The 13516-nt window shown below is 39.8% G+C and overlaps 1 protein-coding gene across 4 annotated transcripts; it reads left to right on the top strand.

Annotated features, from left to right (window-relative positions):
• Window positions 1-6692, top strand: LOC122296728. 4 transcript variants are annotated; one of them, XM_043106534.1, is made up of 12 exons: window positions 1-539; window positions 686-761; window positions 1391-1463; window positions 1744-1824; window positions 1997-2113; window positions 2662-3090; window positions 3397-3800; window positions 3953-4052; window positions 4158-4217; window positions 4291-4377; window positions 4555-4683; window positions 6009-6692. In XM_043106534.1, the coding sequence occupies exons 2-12, from the start codon at window positions 688-690 to the stop codon at window positions 6309-6311; spliced, it is 1857 nt and encodes a 618-aa protein (XP_042962468.1). In that variant the 5' UTR covers window positions 1-539; window positions 686-687; the 3' UTR covers window positions 6312-6692. The 4 variants fall into 4 exon arrangements, with proteins under 4 accessions (XP_042962468.1, XP_042962462.1, XP_042962465.1 ...); XM_043106528.1 differs by having other exon boundaries at window positions 1-584; XM_043106531.1 differs by having other exon boundaries at window positions 1-761.
• The last annotated feature ends 6824 nt before the right edge of the window (window positions 6693-13516 follow it).

Here is a 13516-nt window from a genome sequence, read left to right as displayed (position 1 = left end):
GTCACCAACTCCCACTTGTTTCCCAACAAGATGTTACAGAATGTGGAAATTGGATCGTTATTATGTTGTTGTACACAGCAGGACTATGAACACATGTTTCCAGTACCAACAGTCTCTATCGTCATCTGCTTTGTCCATTTGGAGCTCTGGTTCAGAGAAAATTGTCCACTTGTAAATTCTTTGACATTTAGGGGTCGACTACCAGCAGTGTTGAGTCTGCAAACTTTCATCCTCAATTGAAAAAGCGCACGAATTGGTTTACTACTTTTTAACGCAAAGAGCCACCTCAATTACAAAAGCATAAAGATTTATAACGAGAAACGAAAGTCCCTTCAAAGAGAAGGCTCTCAAAAGTCAAAAGCTTCACCGCTCTTCTGTTTTCCAATGCCGTATTTTTGTGGGTTTTATGTCACCGCTTCAGCTCTGCTACATGTTCAGAATATGTTAACTGCAAAAGGATCACTTCGTGGTTCCTTACTCGAAGCACTGAGTTGCTGAAAGGCAGGAACACAAGCGGAGGCTTTGGAGTATAAACTGGGGTCTCTGGGTCCTCTCTCATACATTCCATCTGGGCGTTTACTAATGTATTTGTATCTGATTTTTGCTCTTGTCTTGCTGTTTTTGCTCTTCTGCTTCCGTGAAACGTTTCCGTTCCGCTGAAATTACTGTTTGGGATGGTTCTCAGAGATGGGGCTTGAGGGGAGTGGACATAATAAATTGCTTGGACTGAGAATGACCTCAAAGCACAAACGTTCAAAGAGGTAGGCCGTAGCTATGTAATTGCCCTCTTTTTTCCCCTTTTTGTTTAGTTTTGTTGGTTAGCTATCATTTTGCTCATACTTTTTCTAGAGTTATGGTGCTTCCGGGGGTGCATTAACTAGAATGACTTCTGAGATCGGGTTTATAGGGAAATTGGAAACTTGAGCTCCTATTCACCCTTTATTTTGGTTACCGTCTTACTGTCCTAGTTTCTGTGAGTCTTTCCTTCCAAATGGGTAAATCCTGTAAGTAATATCCGTTTGATGTGGAAACTGAAGGTCCAAAGCTTCCAGAAATGGTGAAAATGGAGTGTTTTATAAATTGAAATCTTGATTTTTAGGCATGAAAATATATAGCTCCAGGCTTGCAATTTGTAGATATATTTCCCACTTGTTTTCCATGTCCTTTATTTTTTGACAACGTTTGTGAGGTGTGTTAGCTATATAGAAGAGCGTGTAATTAGAAACACTGTTGACATAAGCTTAGGAAAAATGATATCTAAGTAAAGCCCAATGGATGAGGGGTGGAGATTGACTGGTCTTATGATATCTAAGATTGGAATCCAGACGTCAAACCTTTCCTTCTCCAAGTTGTCCTATTGATTCTTTGTGTATGCTCTGTGCTCTGGCAGCTTTCCTGATAAGAAAATAGTGGAGGAAGATAGTATCAATAGTTCCTTTGAGGCCTCAGATCGTAAAAAGCTGGTAAGATTAGTACTATCTTTATCCTTCAAGGAAACTCCACTTCGTCTTATCGTTTGTTTGATTATCTATCATTGTGCATCTTAAGATCCCGACACAATGCCATCCAGAGCATTACTGATCCTAGTAATTTCTATAAAAGGCTTGGTCGAGCTGAGTTGATACCTTTTACTAAAGAAATGACCATTTTGTACCACTGATTTAGTTATTTCTCAGATAATTTTGTAGAAATAATTGCACAAGCTACTTGGATTTCCAATTTGTGGATTTGATTTGCTTTCAGGATATGGGGCACTTAAAGGATATTGAAACGAAGAAGAAACAATCCCCTAAGGCTGAAGTTCAAAATTCTTTAAAGCAAGAGGTAGGGAACTAAAACTTCTTGTTAATGACCATGTTTAGAAGATTCAGAAAGTGTAATCTGATCCTTTTCCTTGGTCATGGCTTAATCCAGCAGTGCATTGCTACTAGGTTGCAATTTTATGGTTCTTATTTCAACTGATTACTTATTCATTTGTTGAATATCTTTCATGCAGATTCTACAGCTTGAGAAGAGATTACAAGACCAATTTGAGGTCCGCCATGCTTTAGAAAAAGCATTGGGTTATAGGTCTTCCTTTCATGACAATACAACTGAAATCTTAATGCCCAAGGTAATCTAAATCTCACCCACAGAGATGTAGGTTTGTGAGAGAGAGGGAGGGGAGAGAGTGAATTGTTTACATCGGTTAACTGCAATGTCATCATATCTATAATTTAATTGTAAGATATATCCCAACATCTTGAGGTGTTGCATTATCTTGTTATATTGCTTAATTGTTTTAATCAATGCTTCATTTACCAAAGAAAAAGAAAACCAATAATTTGAACTGCCAATATCTGTGGATAATTCTGAATTCATTCTTTTCTTTTGGGTAATTGCTATAAGCCACCATGTGCTATCTGTCTCCTGAAAGGTCCATGTAATTTATGAATCGTAAATTCTACAGCTTGCAAAGAAGGAAAGTAAAGAAAACCTCCCTAGGCTTTAAATATTTTATGGTTTAATCTTACTTGTCATTAGTTGTTGACAATCTCAGTTGACCATAGAGTCATGTATGATTCCTGATTCGTTTAAAGAGTGGTTTTGACTTTCTTGTTGCTTCATAGCTGCATTTGCTTTTGTTATACTACATTTAAGAGTATTTTTCTATGACTCCAGCCAACCACAGAGTTAATCAAGGAAATCACAGTTTTAGAGTTGGAAGTCGTGTATTTGGAGCATTATCTTCTCTCCTTGTACCGGAAAGCGTTTGATCAACAAGTATCCTCTGTATCTCCTTCTGCCAAGGATGAAAGACTAAAATCGCCTATAAATACTCCAAGCGGGAGGATTCCCCAAGCTTCCAGTCCTGATATTACATCAAAGAGGGAAAGTTCAGCAATACAATCTGGTTGTCAATTACTTGACAATCCTGTCATGGAATCCAAAGGAATTGGTGGAGAAGAGAAGCTTTTATATTCTGGTGTTCATCGCTGTCACTCCTCATTATCCCAACATTCAGTGTTTTTTACTAGAACTTCCCCTCCAGCAGACTCTTTGGATAAGGCTTTACGTGCATGTCACTCCCAACCTTTGTCCATGACTGAGGTAACTTAAGTCCATTATCACAAAATTAGGACATAGAATTTAGAGTAATCTATATATATAGGCTAGATTCAAGCTACCGGGTATTTTTATTAATATGAGAAAACTACACTTTTGAAACTATTTTCTTGATGAAATGGTTTTTAATTCCTTATCATCTTGATATTTGGGGAGCAACATGTGAAGATTAGTTTCTTGATATTAAGTGATATTACTTGAACATGACACACACACACACACACTTGTATATGTGTATATTGCAATAGGAAGAGCTTTTGTGGATTTTGAATTTCAGTTTCTTCTCTCTAGTATGCTCGGAATGCGTCATCAAACATAATCAGTCTGGCAGAGCATCTTGGTACACGCATCTCTGACCATGTTCCGGAGACATCTAACAGGCTTTCTGAAGATATGATCAAGTGCATATCAGCATTATATTGCAAGCTATCAGACCCACCTTTAACTCATAATGGCCTATCATCTCCCAATTCATCCATGTCCTCAATAAGTGCCTTTTCCCCGCGAGATCATGGTGATATGTGGAGTCCTGGGCTCAGGAATAATTCATCTTTTGGAGTACGCTTAGATAATCCTTTCCATGTGGAAGGACTCAAAGAGTTCAGTGGACCATACAGCACAATGGTTGAAGTACCCTGGATTTGCAGGGATGGTCAAAAACTTGGTGATACTGAACACCTACTACAGAATTTCAGGTGAACCTTTGAGGATGCTTGCCCCAAGAAAATCACTTGCTCCACTGGTTTTTAATTTCATTTAGAAGGGAAAATGTAAATATGTTTCAATCGAATTCTATGCTCATTTGCGATTTTCAATATAATTATGACTATGGGATTTTCTGTTGTAGGTCACTTATCTGTCAATTGGAAGAAGTAGATCCTAGGAAGTTGAAACATGAAGAGAAGCTGGCATTCTGGATTAATATACACAATGCATTGGTGATGCATGTAATAATTCTCATCAGTTGACATGTTAACTTTATAACATTAACTCCTTTCTATGGCTTTAATTTTATGGATATGAGATTCAATCAGTTTTTTGTTTTCCAATAGGCATTCTTGGCTTATGGGATCCCACAGAACAATGTCAAGAGAGTTTTTCTACTCCTAAAGGTAGGATGGGCCTTATTGGTTTGGTAGGAGAATAGCCAATGTGATTAGTTTCTTACATTTTCCTACTTTCCAGGCTGCATATAACATCGGTGGTCACGTCATCAGTGCAGACGCTATTCAGAATTCTATTCTAGGGTGCAGGATGTCTCGTCCTGGACAGGTGTATACCACAAAACTTCATTCAAGCATCTTCTGATTATTTGAGATGAGCGTTAATGTCTTTTCTGATTTTTCTTTACTAAAAAGATTATCTAAAATAAGTTTAGTGGACACCACTAATGGAGCCTCCTCCAATTCATGTTGTAGTGGGGCTGATAAAACTTGCTTCTGCTTGCAGTGGCTTCGCTTATTACTTTCTCCAAGAATGAAATTCAAATCTGGAGATGAACGGCAAGCATATGCAATTGAGCATCCAGAACCCCTTTTACACTTTGCCCTTTGTTCAGGAAGCCATTCTGATCCTGCGGTACTTCTTTATTCTTTATCTGTTTTTGGTTTTATGAAGCAGTGTATTCTAGTGGCTGCTTATAAATCAGCGCACAGATGCTGTGTTAATGTTTAATACTGCTTGAGTAGTCTGCTTAATTGTTGAAACAATCTGAACACCAACCAAACCAATCCCCAACACCCCCCCCCCCCCCCCCCCCACAACACACACCGCCAAAAAAAAAAGAAACCCAAAAAAAGGGGAAAAAATGATGAAACTAATGACACTAAAAGATTCATTTCCCTTTGAATCTAAATTTGGGGCTCACTTTGCCACAATGACAAATTATGAACTTGGGTCCTTATTCTTAACATGCACTGTCTGTTGAATTTTAGTTCTTCCTGAATTTTTTATGAATATTCACTGTGTACATCTTGTAAGAGTCAAAACAGTTGGTTGTGTTTTATGAAGTTAATTCATGGCAGCTGATTCTAAGCCATAAAGTTAATTCCTGGAAGCTAAGTTATATATTACAGTTTTATGAAGAAGAAAGTAGACATAAAACTTGCATTTTGTCTGTGAATTGGTTGTCTGGTGCTGGCATTTCTGGAGGAGTTTTGTTATATACAAGCACAGTTGCACACTAATCTGTGTACCAATACTGATTTATTCATACTTAAAATTTAAATTAACACTGTTTTCAATAAAATTTACTTTTTGACCAATCACATCACATTGGTGCACAGATTAGTGTACAATTGTGCTTGCAACTATATTTTTCCTTTCTGGAGATATCAGCAACAGGTGCCATAAATAGAGTACGGAGACAGTTATGCTAATGCAGTTAGCAAGTATGAAATAAGGACAGAAGAAAAAAGAAAAAAAAAAAATGCAAATTGGAATATATATATTAAGAACAAGGAGGGATCACAAGGAGGGATCCGTTTGATTGGTGTAAAAGTAAAACTAGTTTATATAGGATTTATTCTTTGAAAAACCTGTTCTTTGATTTCTTGTCCTTGTATCCGTTCTGCTTGCCAAATATCAAACTTGGTTGGAGATTAAAGCATCCCATTCATATATATATATACTTGGATTGCAGTCCACAATGAATTGGTCTGATATTTGAATTGCATAATGGGTATGGTATGTCAAGTTTGTAGAAAGCATTGATCCAACAGTGGGCCTGGAACAAATATGCATGGATCCTGAAAGAAGTTATTCAGTAGTATAAAACTAGCCAACTTCCATCCTATTCTTTCTCACTTTAACCAGGTCAAAGATGAAAGTTTAAAACAGGATGAAAGTTGGAACTACTTTTGGACAATCTGTTGCTATAAAATTGATCTTTTGGCATTTTTCAGGTTCGTGTTTACACGCCCGAGAGAGTATTTCAAGAACTGGAATCTGCAAAAGAAGAGTACATTCGGGCTACCTATGGTGTAAGCAAAAATCACAAAATCCTTTTACCAAAGATCGTTGAGTCATTTATGAAGGACTCTGGTTTGTGTCCAGCTGGAGTGATGGAGATGATCCAACAGTTGTTGCCTGAATCTTTGAGGAAGAATGTTAAGCAATATCAGCTAGGGAAGTCCCGCAAGAGCATCGTGTGGGTTCCTCACAACTTCACCTTTCGATATTTGATCTCTAAAGAGCTGGTTAAGTGATTGCTTGCATGGAAATCTGCATAATGCTTGAGGTAGATTGCAATGTTCGGAAGAATTTATATTTAGGAGAAATTATACTTTTTTTTTTTGTACAAAGTAGAGTGTGAAGCCAGGAAAGGGGGGACACGTGGGATCTATGGCTTTTTGTTACTTGCATTATGTTTCTCCATCCCTCATTGTAATTTTAGTATTAATATATTTTTTGTAAAAAAATGGAATTTCTGCATTATGAAATGTAAATGGATCATTTGCTTTTTTTCATTTATGATCTAAACTGTATAATGATTTACTACTTGCTCGAGTTCTAAGATATGAAGTAGAAATGATACAGATGTATGAAGAGGATATTACAATATAAATGTTATGGGACCGATTCATTTATCTATATTCTTTCGCTTTATACCCATTTATCTATAATCCTAGAGCTTTTATGGAAAATCTTGGACTCGGACGCAATATGTGTACTCTACAACATTATTTACTGCTGATTTAGATGTTTTAGACAGAATTAAGAATCATTGTTCAACCAACACCTTTGAAATGATGGACCAACTTGCACATATAATGATGGTTGCCAACAATTCTAGTTCATAATGTTCCCTTGTTGGATCGATCCTTTTGATTCCCACTTGTTTATCACATGCCTGGAACTATATACAAATTCTTCAGCAACCAATGAACCTCTCGTGCCTATTACTCATATAATCTTTTTGGGTGGTGTTGGGAGCTGTTCTGGCCCAGAAACGAATCTAAATAAAGGAGGGACGAAATTTAACGTGGTTCGGCAACTGCCTACGTCCACAGAAGCTGTAATTTCACTATGAAATTGATTTTTACAGAAACTCTCTCTCACCCACTCTCTGTTTCTCTCTTCTGTCTCTCCCACTCTCTGTCTGCACGCTGCTCTTTCGCTACACACTCTCTGATGCTTAAGCTCTCCTATTTATAGGAGAGCAAATCAATACTATGCAGCAATTTGCTGCATGATTTTAGGGAGGTGGGGAGGTGCCTAACAAAAGCACCGAACGGTGCCTTCGGTGCCTAACATGCCAAAATAGTAAACGGTGCATGGCACCGTTTACTTCTTTGTCTCCATCTGCAACAATCTCCCACTTGGAGACAAATGAGTCTACATATCTTCATAGCAATTATCACAGCAACTTCAAATCATGCCTTTAAGTACGGAGGCCAACTGAAGCTATACACAGCTTCAGTTTGTCAGCAGTAACTACTTTTGTAAACATGTCTGCTGGGTTTTCTGCTCCTCGAATCTTCTCAAGTATCAGCTGTCCACTATCGAGAAGAGATCGGATAAAATGGTATCGCAACTGTATGTGTTTTGTTCTGGAATGAAAGGCTGGATTCTTTGCAAGAAAAATAGCACTCTGACTATCACTGTGCAGAATGCCTTTTTCATTCTTCTTTCCCAATTCCTCCAAGAATGACTGCAACCAAACCATTTCCTTCCCTGCTTCAGTTATAGCAACGTATTCCGCTTCTGTAGTTGAGAGAGCAACAATCTTCTGTAACTTAGAAGCCCACGATACAGCTGTACCACCCAGCGTATACACAAATCCAGTAGTACTTTTCCTGCTGTCAACGTCACCTGCTAAATCAGCATCTACATATCCCTGTAGCTTTAAACCTGCTTTCGTAAAGCATAGTGACGTATCTGAAGAGCCTTGTAGATATCTCAAAATCCACTTAACTGCTTCCCAATGCTGCTTTCCTGGATTACTCATGTACCTGCTCACAGCTCCCACTGCTTGTGCAATATCTGGCCTTGTACAGACCATGGCGTACATAAGACTACCAATAGCAGATGCATAAGGTATTCTGTCCATGCATTCTTGCTCTTCCTCCGTCTTTGGCGACTGATCCTTAGTTAGTCGAAAGTGACTAGCTAAAGGTGTGCTCACTGGTTTCGCCTTGTCCATGTTAAACCTTTTGAGCACCTTCTTTACATACTCCTCCTGGGAGAGCTTGAGAGTATCATTAGACCTGTCTCTAATAATTCTCATACCAAGGATTTGTTTTGCAGCACCCAAATCCTTCATCTCAAATTGCTTTGACAACTGCTTCTTCAATTTATTGATCTCCTCGATGCTTGACCCTGCAACGAGCATATCATCCACATACAACAGTAGGATAATATAAGAGTTGTCAAAGTTCTTCATATAGCAACAATGGTCAGCCTGCAGTCTTGTAAATCCATTACTGCACATGAAGTTGTCAAACTTCCGGTACCATTGTCGCGGAGCTTGTTTTAGGTCATACAAGCTCTTCTTCAGTTTGCAAACTAGATTCTCTTTTCCCTTCACTGAGAATCCTTGTGGCTGGTGCATATAAATGTCTTCCTCCAAATCACCATGAAGGAATGCAGTCTTCACATCTAACTGCTCAAGATGTAGATTCTCTGCAGCCACAATTGCCAACACTAGCCTGATCGTAGTCAATTTTACAACTGGGGAGAAAATGTCTGTGTAGTCGACACCTTCTTTTTGTTGAAACCCCTTCACGACCATTCTGGCTTTGTAGCGCTTGCTACCATTGTGCTCTTCTTTAATTCTGTACACCCATTTATTGTGCAAAGCCTTCTTGCCTTTTGGAAGCTTAGTTAGCTCCCATGTCTGATTTGACATCAGTGACTCCATCTCATCTTGCATGGCTTTCTCCTACTTGATCGAATCTTCATTTTGTAGAGCTTCATCATAACTTTCCGGTTCACCACTATCTGTTAGCAAGATGTAGTATAGAGATGGTGAGAACCGCTGTGGTGGCCTGATCGTCCTTGAAGATCTTCGAATAACAGTGAGTGGTGTACGTTGTTCGATCTGTGGATCATCATTCTCTTGATCCTCGTTCTGATCAGTGTTGACTCGAGTAACATCAAAGTCAACAACCTCAGGTTTCTTTGGCTGCTCCTCAGGTTCAGCTTGTGACCTAGCTTTGTACAGAATCTGCTCATTGAAAATCACATTTCTACTTCTGATGATTTTGCGATTTTTATCATCCCAAAATCGATAGCCAAATTCTTCATCACCATAACCGATGAAAAAACATTTTCTAGATTTGGCTTCTAACTTGTTACGATCAGAAGAATCTATGTGAACATATGATAAACAGCCAAAAACTTTCAAATGGGAAAGATTTACCTTCTTTCCGCTCCAGACTTCCTCTGGTAGATCGAACTTTAAGGGAACTGAAGGTCCCCGATTAATCAAATAGGCTGCAGTGTTAACTGCATCAGCCCAAAAACATTCAGGCAATCCTGAATTCAGCCTCATGCTTCTGGCACGTTCGTTGAGAGTTCTGTTCATGCGTTCAGCTACGCCATTCTGCTGCGGTGTCCCGGGAATAGTCTTTTGAAATCTAATCCCATTTGCAGCACAGAATTCTTTGAACCCTCCGTCGATGTACTCTCCTCCATTGTCTGACCTCAGACATTTTAACTTCAAGCCTGTTTCATTTTCAACCATGGCTTTCCATTTCTTGAAAGTATCAAATGTATCAGATTTATTTTTCAAAAAATAAACCCATACTTTCCTGCTTGAGTCATCAATAAATGAAACATAGTACCGCGATCCTCCAAGAGAAGCGACTGGGGATGGCCCCCACAAATCTGTGTGCACCAACTCCAACTTTGTAGATTTTGGAGTTCTACCATTTTTCAGGAAACTAACTTTTTTCTGTTTCCCAAAAATGCAACCTTCACACATGTCGAAATCAGTTGATTCCAACTTTGGTAACTTCCCCTTGGATAATAGAATTTTCATTCCTTTCTCACTCATGTGACCAAGCCTTTGATGCCATAGGTTGGCATTTGCATCAGCAATTGCAATAGTATCTCTAATACTTGAAGTCATGTATAGAGTACCTGTTTTTGTGCCTCGAGTTACTACCATAGCTCCTTTTGTTATCTTCCACGTGCCACCGGTAAATAGTACCGAATGCCCATCAGCATCAAGTTGTCCTACAGAAATCAGGTTCCTCATGAGCTTAGGAACATGTCGCACCTTCTGTAGAAACCATGCACTTCCATTGGGCAGATTGATTGGTACATCTCCCATGCCTTCGATTTCCAACGCTTCTCCATCTGCTAAGTACACCTTCCCGAAATCACCAGTGATATAATTCTGCATGATTTCTCGGTGTGCCGTAGTGTGGAACGAAGCTCCTGAATCTAACACCCAAGATTCAATTTGGTTGTCGACTGAAAGAAGTAAGGCATCTTGGAGATCTTCTGTTGTGGCATTAACAGAATCATGCTCATTCTTCTTCTTTGCTTCCTTGCAATTATTTTTGAAGTGGCCAATCTTGCCACAATTCCAGCACTGTACTTGTTTTCCGGACCTTGATTTACTTCTGCCTCTTCGGGACTTCGATCTGCCCCGATTTGAACTTCTACTAGCTCCTCTACCTCTCGTTTCGAGATTTAAGGCAGAACTGGAAGTTGATGCTTCTCCTGTATCTCTTCTGCGAACTTCCTCGCTAAGAATATGGTCCCGGATTTCTTGATACTTCATCTTTGTTTTGCCATAAGAATTGCTAATAGCTGTTCTCATGGCCTCCCAGCTTTTTGGCAATTGAGCCAGAGCAATTAGTGCACGTACTTCATCATCAAATTCAATCCCCACTGAAGCTAATTGATTGATGATGGTGTTGAACTCATTCAGATGTTGAATAACTGGAGTTCCTTCTGCCATTCTCAAGTAGAATAGCTTGTACATCAGATGCACTTTGTTATTGGCTGATGGCTGCTCGTACATATCCGATAGAGCTTTCATCAAATCCGCCGTGGTCTTCTCCTTTCCCACATTGTGTGCAACTGATCTTGACAGTGTTAGTCTAATGACTCCCAACACTTGTCTATCAAGGAGACTCCAATCTTCATTGCTCATGTCATCTGGCTTTCTTCCTAGGAGTGGAAGATGTAGTTTCTTCCCATAGAGATAGTCTTCTATCTGCATTCTCCAGTAGCCAAAGTCTGTACCGTCAAATTTCTCGATACCAGCACCTTTAGCTTCTTCTCCAGCCATGAGTTCAAATTTAAACAAAGATCACCGCTGCGTCCGAAACACTCGAATTAGCTGGAAACGAGTCCGGAATGATCCAAATAGTTTGTCAGCACTATTTGATCGTCGCGATGGAACTCCAACTGGCGTGATCTAGCCCAAATTGATCTGCAACACGTGGATGGTTCAGATCCAATATACTGACGCCGAATATCAAAATTTCGACCGTACGGATGAGTCCGGAATGATCCAAATAGTTGGAAAGCACTATTTGATCGTCGAAATGGAACTCCAACTGGCGTGATCTAGCCCAAATTGATCTGCAACACGTGGATGGTTCAGATCCAATATACTGAAGCCGAATATCAAAATTTCGACCGTACGGATGAGTCCGGAATGATCCAAATAGTTGGAAAGCACTATTTGATCGTTGAAATTGGACTCCGAATGGCTTAGATCTAGCCAAAAACAGATCTGAAAAACGGACGGCCTTGATCTGTCTGGCGCGTGAGATGCACGCGCTGTACAGTGAGCGTGGTCAAGCACGTGGCGCGTGGGTGCACGCGCTGTACAGTGCGCGTGGCGCGTGATACGCACGCGCTACAGTGCTGTGCGCGTGGGGAGAGTGAGGCGCGTGTGCAACACGCGCAGAACCTCTGTAGGGCGCGTGGGGGAGCGTGAAGCGCGTGTCTGTCACGCGTCTTCAACCTCTGGAGCGCGTGGTGCGCGTGGATTTGCAGCAGATGCACGCGCCGATCTTCTAGGGGCGCGTGTAGCCTCGTCCGACCTCCGTTTTCGATTCCGTTTGCGGCAACGGATTCGTCTCGGCGCGAGGAACACCGTGGAGTTGTCAAAAATTGATTTTGAACAACTTGAATTTTCGGACAGATTGAACCGGTGCTCTGATACCAGTTGTTGGGAGCTGTTCTGGCCCAGAAACGAATCTAAATAAAGGAGGGACGAAATTTAACGTGGTTCGGCAACTGCCTACGTCCACAGAAGCTGTAATTTCACTATGAAATTGATTTTTACAGAAACTCTCTCTCACCCACTCTCTGTTTCTCTCTTCTGTCTCTCCCACTCTCTGTCTGCACGCTGCTCTTTCGCTACACACTCTCTGATGCTTAAGCTCTCCTATTTATAGGAGAGCAAATCAATACTATGCAGCAATTTGCTGCATGATTTTAGGGAGGTGGGGAGGTGCCTAACAAAAGCACCGAACGGTGCCTTCGGTGCCTAACATGCCAAAATAGTAAACGGTGCATGGCACCGTTTACTTCTTTGTCTCCATCTGCAACAGGTGGTGGGGGGAACAAAACACAAAACGTGCTAATTCTTTTGTAGGCGACTCCTTCAGCTTTTCAATCATCATCGGCTTCAGCCAGCTGGCCGGCTTTCAACCTTTTGGATTATCCTCTCCATCATCAACGCTAACATTAGTAGATGATCGTGCCACTGATCACACAGGCTTGTTACAGCTAGCTAGCTGTTGATTAAAGAATCTCTACCTCCTCCCTCATCTTTTAATATTTCTGCAGATCTAACACCACCTACTGTTGTCGTTTACTGTACTGTACTTTTTGTCGTTTACTGTACGCTCTCTCTGTATCTCTCTCTCAGTAACTCAAGTAATTTTTAGCTTAACCCTTCTCTTAAAATTGATTCAATAAGAGAGGTTTATTTCAATCTTATAAACATACCAAGACTTTTTCTATAGATAATATAAGATTCATTCCTCAACACTTATTTTCACATATAAATCAATATTTTTTCTAATCCTTGTTACAAAATAAGTAATGTGAGCGCTTGTTTATTTTGTAGCAATCATTGATATAAGAAAAAATTTATAGGTTTAACTTATATTTTAAAATTAGTTCATCAAAAGATGTTTGTTTCAATCTTATAAATATGATCAGACTTTATCTATAGACAAAGTGAGATTTATTCCTCAATAACACTCAAGTTGTATTTCTTCATCATGTTTGGGAGACATGTATGGCAGCGTGTACGCAGCATTCTCAGATTATTGTTCTCTTCCTTCTGGACATTGCAACGTGAATATTGCCAGTCTCATATTATTATACATATACATAACGTACACACTCATGGATTCCTTCAACTTTCTGACATTGCCGACCATGTCGTTTTATGTCTATCTTTTTCTTATATCTTTCTCGCTTGATATCAGAA

The sequence above is a fragment of the Carya illinoinensis genome, chromosome 2, assembly GCF_018687715.1.
Source record: "Carya illinoinensis cultivar Pawnee chromosome 2, C.illinoinensisPawnee_v1, whole genome shotgun sequence".
Taxonomy (NCBI): domain Eukaryota; kingdom Viridiplantae; phylum Streptophyta; class Magnoliopsida; order Fagales; family Juglandaceae; genus Carya; species Carya illinoinensis.
This window is presented reverse-complemented; position numbering and strand designations above follow the sequence as displayed.

Bases quoted from the DNA above. Each gene is read 5' to 3' on its own strand.
- LOC122296728 (XM_043106534.1), top strand. From the start codon at position 688: ATGGGGCTTGAGGGGAGTGGACATAATAAATTGCTTGGACTGAGAATG. The intron at 4,053-4,157 runs GTAATAATTCTC...GTTTTCCAATAG, and splicing joins ACAATGCATTGGTGATGCAT to GCATTCTTGGCTTATGGGAT. The intron at 4,378-4,554 runs GTGTATACCACA...TTCTGCTTGCAG, and splicing joins GGATGTCTCGTCCTGGACAG to TGGCTTCGCTTATTACTTTC.